The following is a 20072-nucleotide window of genomic DNA, read 5'->3' as shown; positions in this document are numbered from 1 at the left end:
GAACTCGTGAAATTTGGCCCCTCTTGCTTTCAAAGCCAACGTTACCGGGATTTGTCTTCCCTGTGCAGGCTCCCTGATGTGATAGTGTTTTCCTTGCCCTCCTCTGTGCCATCAGCTCCCTCCCAACTGTGGATGGCCACAGGCCACTTTGTTCCCAAAACATGTCCCGGCCCTTCCTATCTTCTTCAACATAGCCTCTTTTCTACCTTTAGTTGTGGAGTTTGTTCTGCAAGTCTTTGGGTCATTTTCTGAGTTATTTATGCTAATCTAAATGCTATCTAGTTGCATCCTATGAGACAGAATGAACTTAGGGTCCTACTCCACCATCTTCCCAGCCTCCTAAACTTCAGGTATTCTTCTATATTCTTTCCTCTCATCTCAGCAGAAGATTTATCAGTTCCCAGAAAGTGCTCATTTGAGTTTTCTTTTTCTAACCCAGATCCCCTCAAAATAGCAGGGCTTATCCTCCAGTTTTCAATACTCAATTTCAAGTCACATTAAGTCTCACCGCTATTGACAAAATCTTCCAAGTACTACTGGTGCAGAACAACCACTCAACCTCATCCCCGATTATCTCCAAGGGCATGCTGTCTCCTGCCAGCTATCTGCATTCGTAATGTAGCCCAGTTTCCACTTGCCATGATGTGGGTTAGCATTGACATCCTTCCCTGAAGGACCTCTCTCCTCTACCCATCTCCTTCTGTAAACAGTATGCTCTCCAACATATACAAACTAAATCTAGCATTAGCTTAAACCAAACATCATTAAGAACACAAAACAGATGCCCTGCTACTATTTTCTGAATACACACTAGGGCATTTGAATGTTCCCCAATAAAAATTCAAATGTTGAATTAAAACAATAAATTACTCTTTAATTTTATGTGCCCCACCATAGGATGACTTACTTAATATGAAAAGTTAAAAACCAACCATTTTAAAACAATGTATTTTTCTTAATAATAGGTGAGTGAACAAGAAACAATTATCATACACAAAAAAAGAAGTTGAGGCAGATTTTCCCTGTGCTAAGGTTTCAGATAGGCTCAAAATACTAATAGGCTATTGGAAAGGATTCACTACACTACAATGAGCCTATTTATATTTATATTTATATTCATATTCATGCTCACACTCACTGTTTTTATTTAAAGGCAGGGGATACAATGCAGCAAGAGAAAGAGCCCACCCAGGCAAGCATTAAGAGGTCTGGTTGACATCCTAAAAACAAACTCCCAGCATCCTTAGTCACCCAAGGATCCGGCCTCATTCTGTTTCAGGATTGAACCATCAACATCTATGCGAAGAATCTAGGCTACAACAGAGCTCAAAATTGTATTTCCCAGTGGGAGTCATAAACCCCTCCATCTGCATAATGAAGGCAGACTAACTAATCAGTTAGGCTACTAGAAAACCTTCAACAAAGACTAACTCCAGGGGTGGGTCACCAGAGTTTAGCACTTGAAATACTACTTTGTAGATCCCACCACCATTATCTCATCCAAAAGTCAAAGCCCAGACATCCAGGGATCCCCAGAGATAAAGACTGAGCTTTTCCCTACTACTTTTTCTTTCTTCCCTCACCACTACTAACCCACATATCTCTCCTCTCTGGATCCCTGATAGAGCCATGTTCATTAGTCATTTGACTAGTCAACAAGTAGTCTGTTGACTAACTGGCTAATTGATGATGCATAGATACATGAAAATTCTTCCCTTACTCTCATGTGGGTCTAACCTCAGTAATCAGTTGCCAAAGGTATAGTGCAGAGTGGATGGGTTAAAGGGATGTATCCTGAAAAGATTCCCAGAGAAGGAAGAAGAAAGCAAGGAGTCACTCAGCAGAAGTTCTACACTTTATAAACATTACATTGTTAAAAAAGTAAAGTACCATCTTTTTACACAAGTAAATTTTTTTCTGTAGGCCAAATGTTTATTCAACAAAAATTTCCTCTGATTCCCTGAAGCCATCTTCAAGTATTATTTGCTCAAAACTGATTACAAAAATTACCTGTTACATTACTTCCATCTGTGGTCCTCAAAACTCTGCACCATCTGTAAACTGTTGACTAGTCTTAAAAAATGCCCAGCTCTGCTTTAAATTGCTAGACTATATCAACTTGCTTTTGCTAACTAAAACTAAGCAACTTAAAATAATCATGTAGGTTGCCAATGTGGGCTGGGTTCAACAGGTGGGTTCTTCTGGTCTTAGCTAGTGTAGTCCATGCTCTATAGTCAGCTGCTGACTCGCCTGGGGGCCGCTGGTCTAGAAGTCTCAGATGGATGGCTTGTGTCATCCATGTAGTCTTCTTTCCTCCAAAAGGCCAGTTTAGACTTCGAGGCTGCACAGGGTTCCAAGAGAGAGAGAATGCAGAAGTGAGCACGGTTCTTGAGGTCTAGGCTTAGAACTGGCACTTCTCCTACACTCTATTAGCCAAGTCACAAGGCCAGACAAGGGGCAGAGAAATAAAATCTACCTCTTGGGAGGACTGCAAAGTCACATTGCAAAAGAGGTGGGTACAGAAAGGGGAAGGATTTGGCCATTTTTGCAATCACCCAGACAGGATATTGCCAGATAAAATACAGGACATCCAATTAATGAGTTACATTTTAGTATAGGTATGTCCTCTGCCATATTTAGGACCTATCTATACTAAAAATTATTTATTATTTATATGAATTTCATATTTAATTTGATGCCAGTATTTTTGTTTGCTATATCTGGCCATCCTACACACAGACCATGTCAGAAATAAACAAAACCTTTCTTTATCTAAAAGAAAAAACTTTGGTGTATCTGGATGGATTATATGGTACAGCATCTGACTCTTAATCTCAGGGTCATGAGTTCAAGCTCGACGCTGGGCATGGAGACCACTTGAGAGAGAGAGAGAGAGAGAGAGAGAAGAGAGAGAGGACTTGAAAGTACTCTTAAAGTGAACAACTATACCAAATGTTGTAACCGAAGGAGCCAAAAGCTCTACATACACCCACAGAAAAGAGGTAATTTTCTCCTTCTCCATATTCTAGAAACCATCTTTGGTGAAACACTGCTAATATAAACCCTAAAATAATATATAACAAACTGTTTCATTTCAGTTACACATTAGATGATAAATTGTTACATAAAACACCAACAAGAGAAGAAAACGTCTGTACTTATTGTAATTCTGGACTATTCTATATTTATAATAATTCTTTTGCCTTCCTATAAGGAATTGTTTTAAACCTTTGGAAGATATTAATCATTATGCTGTCCTGAAATTCATTGTATCTAATCAAAGCAAAGATACTTGAAATTCACGTTTTAAGTACCTTACCGATACACTGTAGTAAAATTTGATGTTTTCCTCCATGAGTTTTTATTACTGGCTGTATTTTTCCTACTATAACTTTTGTGACTAGAAATGACAGTGCAAAGGTCAAATAAATGTGCATCATTAAGCAATACAACCTGACATTTCTAGACAATAACTCCTTCAGATGAGGAAAGGGAAGCCTACCTGAAAGGTCACATCCCTTCTTACTGTCCCTTTGTCACCCTAGTAATCTCTGCCAACTGCACACAATGACTTTGCTACAAATTTACGAGGACCCTATCTGCTAGAAACTCTAACTAATATGAAATTCAGCACACAGTGCATGCTAAGGGTTATTAAGCAGGCTTGTGATGCAGTTTCTTGCATCCGGCTTTAAATAAATCAAGCTCTGTTGTTTATGCCAGAATCTTAGACTTAAAAGGGAATTTAGAGATTATTACTCCAAGGCCCCATTATACAAAACTCAAAACAAAATCCTGTGTCCAGGATCACACAGAATCCAAGGACAAAGGTACCACATTGTTTTTCAAACATGAAGATCATGGACTAACTTGATAAAAGTAGCATCCACCTGAAGAAGGACTTTTCAAATAAACAAGTTATTTCCCAAAATGTCATGGGGCAAAATGATAGTAAAGTCTGCCATGAAAGGACCATATTTGTATTCCAAATCTGAGAGGAGTTTCACACTTAGCCTGCACTTCAGAAGGGGACTAACTACAGATTTCACTAAAATAAGAATGTGAATACAGAGTTGGAATTTTGATATACCATTTGTAAAAGTGAGTAAAGAGAAGCAGTTATGAAATGCAAGGGTTATTACAAACACATATTCCTCTCCTTATACCATCAATGTTCCCAACCCACCCTACTTTCTGCCTTCAATCCACAGACAATGTCAATTTTGTATCTGCAGGTTCTTCTGCTTTCTCTACATTATGAAACCCAAGTAACCTTCAAATCTCAGATGAAATACTAAACCACCTGTGAAGCTCTCCAAGATCTCCCCAGTGTTCTGACTGTTGCCCACATTTTCTCATATAAACTTATTTCCTCACACATGCTCTAACACATATCTTATTCATTCAGTTTTTTTACCACATCTATTAGGGAGCACCACTAAATGCCAAGTTCTCATCTGGGCTCAGAATAAAGCAATGAATAAAATAACAATAAATACAAACCCCTGATTTCTTGGAACAGTCATGACAGTGGGTGAAAAGGACAAGAAACAAAATAACTAAAACTTAAGCAGGGAAAAAGTATAGACGGTACTGGGGAAAGAGGTATAATTTAAAAAAAAATTAATGTTTTTTATTTATTTCCGAGAGAGAGAGAGAGACAGCATGAGCAGAGGAGGGTCAGAGCGAGAGGGAGATACAGAATCCGAAACAGGCTCCGGGCTCTGAGCTGGCTATCAGCACAAAGCCTGACGCGGGGCTTGAACCCACGAACCGTGAGATCATGACCTGAGCCAAAGTTGGACGCTTAACCGACTGAGCCACCTAGGTGCCCCAAAGAGGTACAATTTTTTAAAATTTATTTTTTAATCTTTATTAACATTTGTTCATTTTTATTTTTGTATAGTTTATTGTCAAGTTGATTTCCATATAACACCCAGTGCTCATCCCAACAAGTGCCCTCTTCCATGCCCATCATCCATTTTCCCCTCTCTCCCACCCCCATCAACCCTGTTTGTTCTAGAGGTACAATTTTAAACAGAGTGATCAGCAAAACCCTCACTGGGTGATACTTGAATGAAGACCTGAAAGAGGTGAGGGAGCAAGGCTCACAAGTGACTAGGAAGAGTTCTTTAGGAAGGCGCAATAGCCAGGTGTATGCCAGGCATATTCACCTAAGAGTGAGAAAGCCCATATGGTTGTAGCAGAGGGGCCAAGGCAAAGATGAGTAGAAAGGAAGTGTAAAGAAGGAGGAGGAGACTTCGAAACGTTGGCAGGATTAGTCTTGAAGGTAGTGATAGAGAATAATTGGTTGAAGTTGTGGTATTAGAGAAAGTAAGCTCTAAAGTGGGTTGTTATTAGAAAATGGGATCCTTGAGATTAGGAAAGGGTTTGCTATGGGTAGTAAGAGGTCCAGAAAATGACCTTAAGAGTGAGGGCTGAGTTAAGGTGGAGAACAAGATTATTACAAAGAGGAATAGAAAGTGATCTAATTTAATAATGAGAGATTCAAAGAGATCCAAAAACAGAGGTTTTAAAGAGGAGGGAAAGGTTATCGAACTATGGCAGAAGGGAGGACCAAGGACACTTATCCCATCCTCCAAGCCCAACGGTAGATCTGGAAAATAACTACTTGAGAGACTGCAGAGGAAGTGATGGTTCTGAAAAAACACTGATATAAGAGATTATGCTAATGAATGACTCAGTTTGTCAGGGCAGAATGGGAGGGTTTTGGCAGTGGCAGAGAAATGGGGTGTGGTCAGGGTATGGATTGTGCAGAACCAGAGGTGGGTTAGAATGAGGCAGTACATGATCTGAACTTCTTGTGAGAACTGGCAGGATCGGTCCTGACAATCTTAGGACAGTGGTGGGGAGAAAGGAGTGCTGGACGGAGGGGAGAGAGGAACATCTTACCAGCAGTGTTCAGGGGTCCCTTGAATACTCATGACTAAAGATGCTCGAAGGCATCAGAAAGGGACATTCTTACTCTAAGCCCAAAGGGCTAATTCTTTTTTCTTTTTTTAATTTCATTCACTTTACTCCTTTTTTTTTTTAAATTTTAGCATCATTTACTACCACCTTTTCCATATTAGATTATAACCTCTTTGAAGTTACTAAGAAATTTTACTCATTTTAACATTGCCTATTGATTGCAAATACTATACTACTCAATACATATATGCTCAAAAATGAGTGAATACCTCTTACTGGATAGAATAACTGGTTGAAAAAGAGAAATGATTTCCTCCTCAGTATTCTCTCTGAGAACTCTCTAGAGCTCCCCAATTCCTGATGTTCTGAGTCCAGTCCTAGAAGACCTGGTGTGTTGAGTCAGCTTGTGAAAAGGCCAAAGATGAGGAGGGGCAAGATGGCGGAGTAGGGAGCTCTGTGCATTGCACTCGCCCCCATATCTCACACGGAAAAGATCTGAAGCCATAGGAAACCTTACAGAACCCAAGAGATTGGGAGAAAAAGGACGCAGAATCCACTGAGAAAGCCTTCTAATGTGAGTGCGAACTGGGGAAGATAAAATCGGGCCGGGATCGGAGACTCGAGGGACAGGGGCGATCCCCCTCTGCGGGGAGTGAGAGGGGAAAGAGAGAGAGTCCGAAACTACTCAAGATACGGTCCCTGTCGCTGGGAAACAGAAAAACATCCGCTTGGGGCACAGAAGGACCGTGCACACCAAATCCCTGCGTGCCAGTTCGCCACGCGCCAACTCTTCCCAGAGGGGCCGTGCGCGCACCGCTCCTTTGTACTCCTGGCTCGGCTGCCTCCCTGGAGGATCCGCGCATGTACCTCCGCGCTCCTGGCTGGCTGGAACTCTAGAGGGAAGGCGAAGGGCCTAAAACTGGGAGATTTGCCTGTGAGATCGTGTTTCGGATGATGAGACACAGAGGGACCTGCTTTCCCTCTCTCCAGCAGGCCAGGCGCGCCCTGCAGGCAAACCTCTGCCCATGCTCACCAACCCGATCTGGAGGAATGGGAGCAGCGGCTTCTGGCTCCATCCCCAGGGCTAGGCAAGAGGCTTGGAATTGCCCAGAGGGGATCGCCTGCGAGGTTGTGTCTACTGCAACTTCAGTGGGGCATGAGGACTGGGACTTGGAAACTTGGCCTGGCCTGGGTTAAAGAGCGCGACCCACTTTGGCTGTGCCCCCGGCACAGGGAGTTTACACACCGAAAAAAGTGAGGTGCAGCGCTTGGTTCAAGAAGGGACTGGAACGCCACCACTCTCCTCCCCACAACTGCCAAGGCAGAACTCTCACCTGACGCATGGTATCACACCACGCCCAACCCTGCTAGATACCTGCCCTCCTCCTTTTTTTTTTCCTCTTTTTTTTTTCTTTTTTCTTTTTCTTTTTCTCTTTTCCCCGGAACACTGACCTGATTAATTCTGGTCATCGGCTAGCTTAAATAGTCACATCTAGTCCATTCTGTAGATGTAAATTCTACACCTAGCGACCTTTTCATTTCTTTCTCTCGGGAGTAATTAGACTATATAGTTTCTCTGGATAACACCAGCATCCTTCTCTCACCTCTCCAACCATATTCCACCTTTAACTCTTTGAAAAAAGCTTCATATCCCTTCTGCCTGTTCATTCTATTTCCAATTTTGCCTCATCCGTGCCGTGTCTTCTCTCTCCTTCTCTATGCTCTTCAACCAGCACTGAATACACCCGGCTACTTAATTGTAGCTGGGAAATCCAGTTATATGCTTTAAACCATTCTTTGTCCATCGGTTTTCTTCTTTTTTCCTTTCCTTTTCTTCTTTTTGACCATTTTATGTATTTTTCATTCTCTATTATTTGCCTTCCCTCCTCCGTCTTTTCTCTTAACTTTTTCCTTTTCCCTCTCAGTTTGCATGTTAGTTGGATTTGTCTGTGTCTTTGTGTGCCTCTGCTCCTTGTGTGTTTGTCTATCTGTTTTCTTCTCCAGGGCTACCTCAAGAAAGAAGCCAAAGTACACATGGTGGAGAGTCCCAAATATCACTATGAGTAGGACAATAAAATAACAGAGGTCTCAACAAGAGAGACCAAGAGATACCATTCAAAAAACACTCTCTGAAAGGATAGGCCCTGGACAGTCAAAGAGTCTTCTTGGATACAGCAGCGCTGACAGGTGCAGAGAGCATAACAAGTCTTTAAAACTAACAAGAGACAGAAAGCTAACTAAAATGACAAAACAAAAGAACTCTCCTGCAAAGAAATTCCAAGAAGAATTGAAAGCTAATGAACTGCTCAAAATTATATAAGCAGCATAACTGAACAAGATTTTAGAATAATAATCATAAAAGTAATAGCTGGGTTTGAAAAAAGCATAGGGGACATCAAAGAAACTATGGCTACAAACATGGAGAATAAAAATAGGCATGATGAATTTAAAAATGCGATAAATGAGATACATAATAAATTAGAGCCCTCTAATGCATTGATTGAAGAGGCAGAAAGGAAAATAAGTGATTTAGAAGATACCATTATAGAAAAAGAGGAAACTGAGAAAAAAAGAGACAAACTGATCCAGGAACATGAAAGAAGAATTCGAGAGCTCAGCGATACAGTCAAACGCAACAATATCCATATTATAGGAATCCCAGAAGAGGAAGAGAGAGGGAACGGTGCTGAAGGAGTCCTGGAACAAATTATAGCAGAGAACTTCCCCAACCTGGGGAAGGAAGTAAACGTTGAAATACAAGAGGCTCAGAGGACTCCCCTCAGATGTAATTTGAATCGATCTTCTGCACGGCATATCATAGTAAAAATGGCAAAATATAAGGACAAAGAGAGAATTTTGAAAGCAGCTAGGGAGAAAAGGGCACTAACATACAAAGGGAAACCTATAAGAGTGGTGACAGACCTATCTACTGAAACTGGCAGGCCAGAAACGAATGGCAAATCTTCAATGTGATGAACAGAAAAAATATGCAGCCAAGAATCCTCTATCCAGCAAGCCTGTCATTCAAAATAGAAGGAGAGATAAAAACCTTTCCAAATAAACAGAAATTGAAAGAATTTGTCACCACTAAGCCAGCCCTACAAGAAATCCTGAGGGGGACGCTCTGAAGGAAAGGTTGCAAGGAACAAAGATACCAGAGACACCACCACAAACATGAACCCTACAAAGGACACAAAGACTCTAAACCCACATATTTCAATAATAACACTGAATGTAAATGGGCTGAATGCTCCAATCAAAAGACACAGGGTAGCCGAATGGATAACNTATACCATGGAATACTACATGGCAATGAGAAACAATGAAATCTGGCCATGTGTAGCAACGTGGATGGACCTTGAAGGTGTTACGCTGAGCGAAATAAGTCAGGCAGAAAAGGACAAATATCGTATGTTTGCACGTATAGGAAGATTAGGAGGAACTTAATGGAGGACCATGCAGGAGAAGAGGGGAGAAATGGTGGGGGAAAGGGAGAGAGGCAAACCATGAGAGACTCTTGAATGCTGAGAACAAACTGAGGACTCATGGGCGTGGGGGGGGGAGTGGGTGATGGGCATGGAGGAGGGTACTTGTGGGGAAGAGCGTTGGTTGTTATATGGAAACCAATTTGACAATAAACTATTTGAAAAAAAAAATTAAAAATAAAATAAAATAAGAAAATGCACATTAAAAAAAAAAAAAGCCCAAAGATATCATGGCCTCCCTTTCCCTGTCGTTAAGAAGTAAAAATTCTGCTTATCATATTTGTCTCACTTCTTCTTCGGGAGGAGAGAATCCATAGCCAAGCCAGAGTGAATTTCTCCAAGGACACGGCAACCTGTTGTGAGTTTTCTGGGGAATGTGGCTAAATAGGCCACGCATGGTGACAAGTGACAAAGGTCATGGTCTTGCTACAAGCAACGTTTGAGAATCCTGGGGTCCTGTGTCTCCATCAGGTACGAGCTTGTCTCTGAACCACTATGGAATTGATAAGATAGGGGCCTAATATATGATTTGATGTGGAGTCAGGGTTGTGGCAGGAAAAGCACAGAATTCAGAAACTGACCTAGAATTAAACACTTAGCAAGTGTGTGACCAAACAGCTGAGTTTCTGCCAGAGGTGACCACCACTGACTTCCTCATCAGGGCCTCATGAAAGCAAAGCCATTGGGAATAGGTATCCATCGTCTAACCTAAAATCTAAAGCCCTCCAGTTTTTCAAAAACATAATCCTGATCACATCATTCTTTTGCATAAGTTGATTCAGTGGCATTCCAGTACCGTGAGCCCAGTACGTAAGCCTGAACACCCTTGCATGCCCTTGAGGTCCCTCAGGATGTAAACAGCACCAACCACTTCATTTCATCTCTCCTCCCTCCTACCACTTTCCCTCCCACACTTTATATTCCAGCACACTTTAACTTCTTTCCATTCCTAAAAGTCTAAACTTGCTGTTGACCTAACCCCATATAAATCCTTTGAACCCTCTTCACCCAGCTAACTTTAGCTGGTCTTGGCTTAAAAGGCACATCCTCAGGGAAGTATTCTCTGCTAGCTGGACGGGTCAAGTCTTCTGCTACAATATGTTACATCATACACTGATCTCATGTTTCTGTAATTACTCATTTAATGTTTCTCTCTCCCCTAGTCCATTATTTCTATGAAGGCAGCAGCTGCAGCCCCTAGGTCACCACTATATCCCCAAGGCCCTGCCTGATGACTGCAGAGTAACAGAAGCAATTAAAAAAAAAAAAAGTAAGGTGGGTATATTGCCCCGCTTAACACAACCGAATAAATGTGAGCACCATATTCTTTAGGCCAGCCAGTTATAAGCTGAGAACCTACCCGTTGCACCCAGAAATGTATCTTCAATGCATTCATTATTCATTTAAATGAATAAATCCTATAAAATAATTTAAAAAAACCCAAACTGCTCAATGCAGTAACACATGGATACAGGCCACCTAAGATACTATATTCACTTTATTTCTAAGTTTTCTACTGGTTTTGATAACAATTTAAGGAAAGAATAAATGAAAACAAGGCACTATTATTGAATCACATCAAGAAATAACTTTATCCAAAGGGAATTTAAATGGAAGATATATTTAACATCAATTCATGTATTAGTAACTTAGACACTTATTATCAAGTACAATATCAGTAAAGCACAAGATGGTCTCTTGGAATCTCAACCAAACCTCTGGCTTTCCTTACGTGTCACTCCCATGACTATCAACTGCACACAGAAAGACACTAGAAGAAATGTATTGAAGATGGTTTTCCAGGAAATTTATAAAATGAAATTTATAAAATGTCAAATAAAGCATCAACCTCAATGGCGCCTAGAATTTATTCTGGAAAGGGTGCCGAAGGCACTACCAAAATGAATAGTTGTAAATCCCTGATCTGACTTTGAAATTTTATGATTGAAAACATTTCAATTCAAAGCACAGGGTGACATAACCATGCTAATTGGTATATATTATTTTCTCAGTACAGGCATATGTGAGAAATATTACGTCTGTCCAGGGCACTGTCACCCCAACATGTGTTTGTAATACAGCTGATCATGTGAGGTATGAAAGTCAACTTGGTAATTTGTTTTCTTAATGCATTTTAAGAACTAGTGACACTGGGATCCATAGTAGCACAATAGGGAAAAGGACTATTTTTATACAAAACAGTATTTAGATCAGCATGTGATGAGGTGAAATGGTAAAATTTTTTGTAAAAATTTTACAAAATGATAATTTAGAAACTGTAAATGCTTTTATTCAAAACTGCAAAAAAGGGATCAATTATCCTCATTTTCTGGAATCACAGTTCTTATGAATAATAGCATCTACTGATGAGCCTGATCAAGGATAAATTTTAAAAAAGTAATTTAAAAATTGGTGATTCTGGTTAAAACCAGAATAAAAAATTGTGAAGACCAAAGCACTCTGACAGTGGTGACAGAAGTACTGTTACTTGGCTACTGAAACAGTGAATGCTCACAACCAGTGGCTCCCACGTGCCCAGTGCTAGTGACTCAGGGCTGCCAGGAGCTGGTTAGGGGAGCGAGGAGGGGGCCCAGTGAGAGGGGCTCTGGACCCTGCTCTGGACCTAGAGAACCTCTATTCTACCTGTTTTACCATACATTGAGAACGTGTGTATATCACTTTCTTTAAGGCTTCAATGTGTTTAAAAAAAAAATCCTGAAAACCACAGCAATATATATATGCTGTTTCCAAGCACACAAAGAAAACTGCAATCAGGACATCTGAGACGACAAAGGCTCCAAACCACTGGAAGAATTATCAGTTATTTTCTCACTTAACTAATGCTAAAATGACTTCTCAACTGAGATATGCCATAGAGTAACATACTACTAGTTAGGTATCTTCAGGTAAACAGCATGTATGCAGAGCCTAGCTAGCTAAGTGGGAAATAGGAACTGCTCATGTAAGTTAGGCAACCACAATAGCACGCAAGTCTCCTCTTAGCCGGACCTTGGCAACATGTGGTTTCTAAGAAGCCTAAGTTCTTCATGGCTGAAGAAGAACTCCACATGGCTCATCTCCTTTAGGCATTTCAGAGAACAAGAGATATGAGCTGTGGTGCAAGTTTCAATAAGAAGGAAAGGCATGTCAGCAAGGCACTGGGTGCATCCGCTTAAGGATATCTGATAAACACACAATTTTTAACATTAAATTGTTAGAGATGATTGGCCAACATATGAATATGCATAATACTTGGCATACAGGTCCTTTAATAAAATACTACTGGATCTATTCTGAAAATGTCATGTCAGCTAAGTAATATGTTCTAAAGAGTAAAAAATCAGAAAAAAAATTCTACTCTAAAAAAAAAAAGCATGTAAAGTCTACCCTATCCTAATGCAGGAGTAGGAAATTTTTTTTAAGTTACAACAGGTTTTATGCTTAATACATACATTCTGGACTTAGGAAATAACACATTATTAAAATGCAAAATTTGATTTTGATTAATACATAACCATGATCATGAGTTTAAAAATCAGACTAAAAATATTACTAAAAAAAGGGAGAAAATGTGTAAATGAATCTGTACAAATGTACAAATCAATATATGAGATCTTAGCAAGGAAAATATAAAAATTGTCTTTTTTAATAACTAAAGCATTTCATTAGTTAAAAGAAAATGAAATTCTGAATTTCCTCTTACATGTTTGGTCCTTATAGCTTCCATGGACAAAGCAGTCCTAACCATTTTAGCAAATTCCAATTAAAATACTCTAATAATTTAATCTAGGATAACCTATCATCTATAAAGATACAGAATCCTGAATGTTACATACAGTAAATGAAAAGGTTAAATCTGACCATGTTAACAGTATTCCACAATGAAAATAAAAGATCCAGAAAGGCAAATAAAAATGGCTTACTTACATGATATTTCTTTTACTGTTGATTGTACATCTTAAGAAGTAAGTATGTGCCTTCCCTTCTCATTCAGTATTATTTATGAATTCCTAAACAAAGGCATAGTTTTGTAAACTGCAATGTCTAAACTGCAGCAATTTTGAGGCAAAAGTGAACATAGTTTTATCCCATGGAAAAGCACTGAATACAGTTATACAAACAAATCAATATCATGTAATTGAAGAAGTTCTTGTTATCAGGTATGGACATTGGTTTATAAAACATATATTGCCTAGAACAAACTATAGCAACCTGTAAATCACATCCTAGCAATTTTCCATTCTTCTAGACATGCAAAAAACAGCATTTTCACCATATGAAAGTAAACAACCACAACCACCGAATCAGCTTTTCTCACACGAGTTTCTAATCCCGATTGTGTCACTGCAAGTCACTAGCAATCACAGCATTTACTGAGCAAAGATTAACTTAGCACTTTCCTCCAAAAAAAGTATAAAAAGAAGGCTTTAAATAGATATAATCTGGAGAGAACTAGGTTTACATCTTAAATGCTGGGGATGAAAAGCATGTAAAATAACAGATTCATGATCCGGGTAGGAGAGGAATCCATTGATCCATACAGCACAAAAGAATTCTGCTCCTGTGGCCATGGCTCCTTTCATTTCTTAGCTGGGTTCTTGGGAGGAAGGAGTTTGTATGTGTTGAAGTAGCCCACCACCTGCTGGGGGATCTCCGCCAAGACACACTGAGCAAGTGCTTCTTTTGGAGCCTTATGAAAAAGAAAAATCAAAGTGACTTTATTAGTAACCAAATTTTTACTGGCATTTTGATAACAGGCTAGGAATTCCTCACCAGTCAGCAAAAAGCAGTCGTTGCCAATTCCTAGGCTTGTATCCTGTCTGAGGAATGGTCTATGAAACATGGAATAAGCTAAGTAACTAATGTTACTTAGGAGTGTTTTATTACCCCCACTGACGTTTATCAAGTCCTTTTTTGGTGCCAGCGTTTTGACATTTGATAATTTTTTTGTTCCTTAACTTTTAAATGTGGGTCTTTCACTTACTTAGTATTAATTTTTTTAACTTTTTCTTTTGAAATACAGATTCATAGGAAATTGCAAAAATAACATAGAGAGTAATTCACCCAGTTTCTTTCAAAGGTAATATGTTATATAACTATAGTATAATATAGGAAACTAGCAATGGTACATTTCACAGACCTTACTCAAATTTTACCAGTTTATTTTATTGGCATTCATTTGCATGTGTGTTTGTAGTATTCTATGTAATTTTATCATCTGGGTAGATCTGTATAACCATAACCACAATCAAGACACACAACGGTTTTGGCACCTGGGTGGCTCAGGTCACGATCTCATGGATCGTGAGTTCAAGTCCCACATCTGGTGAGCTCGAGCCCTGCTTGGGGTGAGCTCCTGCCCCGCTTTGGATGAATCCCACTTTTCTCCCTCCCTCTCCCTCTTTCTCTCTTCCTTCCCTCCCCACAGTAGGATTCTCTCTCTCCTTCTCTCCCTGCCCCTTGTTCACTTGTGCCCTCTCTCTTTCTAGAAAACAAACAAAAAAAGAAACACAAGTTTCATCACCACCAGGATCCCTAACATTGCCACTTTTAATCACCCCCTACGATGACACACTGGCTGGTGGGAATGTAAAAGAGCATAGTTTCTTTCATAATTAAACATACAATAATCATAAGACCCAGCAACTGTACTTCCGAGTATTTACCCCAGAGAAATAAAAACTTATGTTCACACAAAAACCTGTACGTGAATGTTTATAGCACCTTGGAATATAATAGACAAAAACTGGAAACAAAGATGTGCTTCAATGGGTTTGTTTCACCAGTACACCTTCACCATGGAATACTCCTCAGCAATCAAAAGCAACACAAGCAATAACAATGCAGAACATTATGCATAGTGAAAAAAAGCCAATCCCAACATTTCTATAACATTCTTGAAATGACAAAATTATAGAAATGGGGAACAGATTAGTGGTTCCCAGGGGTTAAGGGGGGGTGGAGGTGCAAAGGAAGTGGGTGTGGCTCTAACAGAGCAACACGAGGGGTCCCGCAGTGATGGACGCTTGGCTACATCAATGTCTATAACCTGGTTGTGATTCTGTGCTGCAGTTTTACAAGACGCTACCATTCGAGTAAACTGCATAAAACAGGGAAATTTTCATCAAGTCAGCTTCCAGTCTGGCAAATGTATCATATACTTGTACAGAGTTTTTCTGCTGTTACATAGATAGGTAAAGATAAAATAGATCTTAAAACATTCACAGCAACGCCATTTATAACAATTTACCATATAGACTGCAAGAAGCATGCAAGTATACAACTTGAAGCAAACTGCTGAATCTAATCAGCACTCTTCAAACCAAAAATCCACACATCCTCTAACCCCAGACTCCCACTCAACTACTTGGTTATAGATTGGCGACGATCTGTGATCAAACTCCTCGGTGTGTATGAAGAATAAGGAGGAGTGGTACTCACGTTCTGGAACTGTCTGAAAGGCACAAACTGGACGATATCTCGGATGGCTACTTCACCTGATGGGGAGCGCAGACTTCCACCATCACCATCCAGAAACTCCATGGCACTGAAGTCAGCACCTCCCACTCCAACAATGATGATGGACATAGGAAGCTTGGCAGCATTAACTATAGCTTGTCTCGTCTCATCAAGGTCTGTTATCACACCATCAGTAATGATTAAGAGCACAAAATATTGCTGCCAAAAAAGAAAATTATATCTCCTAAGTACAGGTTGAGCTCCCAAACAATAAAAGCAATGGTAGAAAACACCTCCAACTTGATGAGTCTTTCAGTCTCTTTCTTGCTCATTTTCCTTTCCAGTCTCTACCCAGGATACCATCTACATAAAATACTCTAAGACTCTCTAATGATAAGGAAATTTACTTAAACAAAAATTCCAGGTTCATTAAAAATGCAACAGACCACAAAATAAAGTTGGTATAAACATACAGAAGCAAGACATCTAAATGTCAGACATTAAACTTTTAGTGAGCATAGGAATAAAGGCTTTGATGTAACATAAGTATTAAATATGTTAAAGTATCAATCAAGAGACTAAGTGGCAACTCTGTTTCTAAAAGGTCAAATATGAAAGAAGCAGAATAGTTTATCAAACTAAAGTGCACTTTTTGAAAAATGGATATGGTTTAGGGAGGAATCTTTCAATACTGTCATCTCTGATAAACATTTTTTGAGAATGGTAAAATGTTACATAACGGTGTGACTCCATCTTTTGGATCATCTAAGTCTAGAATGGACGTAAGTTTTATAACAGAGCAATCACATGCTAAGTGTTTATTCTGCCCCAGGCGCTGTGCACTTTATATGAATTATCTTATTTCACTTTTTAGCAGTTGTATGAGGTAGTTGTCCCTGCCTTACTTTTGGGTATAAAAAACTATGAAACTAAGAGAGATTTGGTATCAAGATCGAACAGATAATGGTTGTCTAATCCAAACCTTTTTAGGACAGTAAGTAATTTTTCATTACCAAGTGAAATAGTAAATTTCCTCAAGCCTTAATTTGTTAAGTCTACCTTCGAAAAGGTAGATGTTAGCCATTTCTTTTTAGGAGAACCCATCTAGGAAAATTAATTCAAATGATAGAGAAAAGACTCATGAGTATAAGGGTTATGTTTTTATCTTGCTTTTAATGATCACTAATTTAAAAACAATAGATGTTACTCCCAAACCAAGGACAGTTATGTTATTACTTCATGCTCTTTGTATCTTTATGGATCTCAGCATCAAAGGCAACTACCAACCCATATTCTGCCTGTTCCCTTGGCACTACAGTACTTACAGAAGCTGTCTGTTGTTGTGTTGCTGCTGCAGCAAACCTGGCCACATGATTTATGATTGGAGAAAAATTAGTTGGTCCATAGAGTTTTATCTGAGGAAGGCAGGCCCGATATGCCTCTACAATGCCTTGGATTCCTAGACCAAAAAAAGCAGTATTAAAAACTGTCAAGTACAATTTAATTGTTCATTGTTCACTACACCTAATTATAAAATATATATATAATTATACATATGTATGTATATGTGTGTGTGTGTATATATATATGTATATATTGCCTTAAATAGTTATAAATTCTATCTATATTCAAGAGTTCCTTTTCAGGGGCACATGGGTGGCTCAGTTTGTTAAGTGTCTGACTTCGGCTCAGATCACGATCTCACAGTTCATGAGTTCAAGCCCTGCATCGGGATCTGTGCTGACAGCTCAGAGCCTGGAGCCTGCTTCAGATTCTGTGTGTGTGTGTCTCTCTCTCTGCTCCTCCCCACTCATGCTCTGTCTTTCTCTCTCTCTCTCTCAAAAATAAATAAACATTTAAAAAATTTTTAAAAAGAGTTCCTCTTCACCCATATATTACAAAACTTCATAGTTAATGCTTCATTGCAAAAACCTAAATGCTGCCCTCCTCCAATAAAAGGCATTTATTTTCATCTCAGCCCTAGTATTCATTAATCTATAGAACTGATACATTGCTTAATTTTTGTGTGTTTTAGGAATAAGACTCCAAGGAAAAAAGAATCATGAAAAGGTGCTATATCATACAACTGACGATAAGGGGTAAGAAGAAGTTATTGATTAAAATGGAAAAACTTTTGCATAGATGGCCAAAGATTTTATGAACTCAGATGGCTATAATCCTAATGGTAATTCTAGTCAAGGGTTTCCTCAATAACTTAGAGGTTAAACATGGTATGGTAAACCACATATTTCTAAAAACTCATTTCCAGCTTATGTATTGCATTTTGCTGCAGAAATACTAATGTTTTTTTGTTGATGCGGTGCTGCCCAGGCCTGCTGGGATGCTGCATAGTAGAAGATGGGGCAGGGCCATTTGACTAGCTTTGACCAAGCATGGAAATGGACATGACATTCATGTCTAAGTAGATAATTTAAGAGCCAGTGCCTATTTTCACCAGCAATCTTGCTCTTTTCCTTCTGCACAGGGAGCAGAACATCTCAGTTAAGGTTCTGAGTCCCAGAATGAGAAAAAACACAGAGCAGACAAGCCACATGTAAAAGGATATATAAAGTGAGCAAGAAATAAACTATTGTTATTATAAACTACTGACATTAGTTATTATAACAGCACATTTTAATGGAAGTTGAATGGCACTCCTAGTAAAAACACTGTTGACGAAGTTTTGATGTGACATACATGCCTGTTGAATCTACCCCTAATATTATAGTGTCCAGGATGCAGGTAAGATACTAGAAATCCTCAAGAAATTCCCCCAGTATACTTGTTGAAATCATTAAGGAAATCTACCTGAAAAGATGTTAAATGTAAACTAAAATAGGTGTCTTGCTTTAAATGTCCAACAGGGAACGCCTGGGTGGCTCGGTTAGTAAAGCATCAAACATTGGCTCAGGTCCTGATTTCATGGCTCCTGAGTTCAAGCCCCACATTTGATTGTGTCCTGACAGCTCAGAGCCTGAGCCTGCTTCAGATTCTGTGTCTCCCTCTCTCTGTGCCCCTCCCCTGCTCGTACTCTGTCTCTCTGTCTGTATGTCTCTCTCTCAAAACAAAAAGTAATGAATACTTTTTAAAAATTCTATTAAAAATGTCCAACAGAACAGAGATCAACAAGGAAAAGAAGTATATACTTGATTTAAATGCTTCACAAGACCAATGTTTCTCCTCTTAACATTTAAGAGTTCTAATTAACTTCTCTTAGTCACTTTGAACTTAGGAATAAGTCTCATGAACATCTTTTGAGAAAGTGACTCATTCATATGTAAAGGTGATTTTACATGCACAAGGTGAAACTGTAACTAGTGGTCAGTCAGTCCAGTACTGACAAAAATAATATTAACATAGGCCAGCAGCAGGGTCTTACTGCAATGATCTATGCTTTAGAAAATTTGAGGGGCGCCTGGGTGGCTCAGTCAGTTGAGCATCCGACTTCAGCTCAGGTCATGATCTCACCGCTTGTGGACTCGAGCCCCGCATCAGGCTCTTGTGCTGACAGCTCAGAGCCTGGAACCTGCTTTGGATTCTGTATCTCCCTCTCTCTCTGCCCCTCCCCCACTCACACTCTATCTCTTTCTCAAAAATGAATATTTTTAAAAAAAGATAATTTGAGGGGTGCCTGGGTGGCTTAGTCGGTTAAGCGTTCGGCTTTAGCTTAGGTCATGATCTCGCGGTTCGTGGGTTCGAGCCCCGCGTCGGGCTCTGTGCTGACTGCCAGCTGAGAGCCTGGAGCCTATTTCAGAGTCTGTATCTCCCTCTCTCTCTGACCCTCCCCTGCTCACGCTGTCCCTCTCTCTCTCCTAGAAATAAATAAAAATATTAAAAAAAAAGATAATTTGAGTCCTCAGAGCAATAATATTCTCTTTCATTTTTATCATTTAAGCTTGCTTTTCAATCTGAAGATATATAAGCTATTAATTAAATTTCTTCACAAATATCCATTGCCTTCAGTTCCTCCACTAAAATTAAATTTTGCCAAAATCCTTCCTTTGCATTAAAAAAAACATGCGAGACATGTTATTTCTGGGCAACTAAGTTCAATGACTAATTAAGAAAAGGGAATTCAACCCCCTTGCCTTAAAATAAGGTGTATTTTTTTTCTGTACAGTATGTCCTCTGTCTAAAACCAAATGGATTATTTTTTTCAGACTATAAACCAAAAGTAGAAAAGCTGTGCTTGGTGGC

At 39.4% G+C, this 20072-nt stretch overlaps 1 protein-coding gene across 1 annotated transcript in view; it reads right to left on the bottom strand.

The window, feature by feature from the left end:
* Positions 1-10901: 10901 nt before the first annotated feature.
* Positions 10902-20072, bottom strand: part of CPNE3 (copine 3) — a 57471-nt gene continuing 48300 nt past the window's right edge. Inside the window, exons 14-16 of the mRNA XM_077771241.1 lie at positions 17201-17334; positions 15858-16094; positions 10902-14106 (exon numbers count right to left, since the gene is read on the bottom strand). Coding sequence (XP_077627367.1) covers positions 13996-14106; positions 15858-16094; positions 17201-17334 — 482 coding nt within the window. The 3' untranslated portion in view covers positions 10902-13995. The remainder of the gene's footprint in view (positions 14107-15857; positions 16095-17200; positions 17335-20072) is intronic.

This window comes from Crocuta crocuta, unplaced genomic scaffold (assembly GCF_008692635.1).
Source record: "Crocuta crocuta isolate KB4526 unplaced genomic scaffold, BGI_CrCroc_1.0 scaffold235, whole genome shotgun sequence".
In the NCBI taxonomy this organism is placed as follows: Eukaryota; Metazoa; Chordata; class Mammalia; order Carnivora; family Hyaenidae; genus Crocuta; species Crocuta crocuta.
Note: the sequence above shows the minus strand (reverse complement) of the source record. Positions and strands in the feature narration are given on the sequence as shown.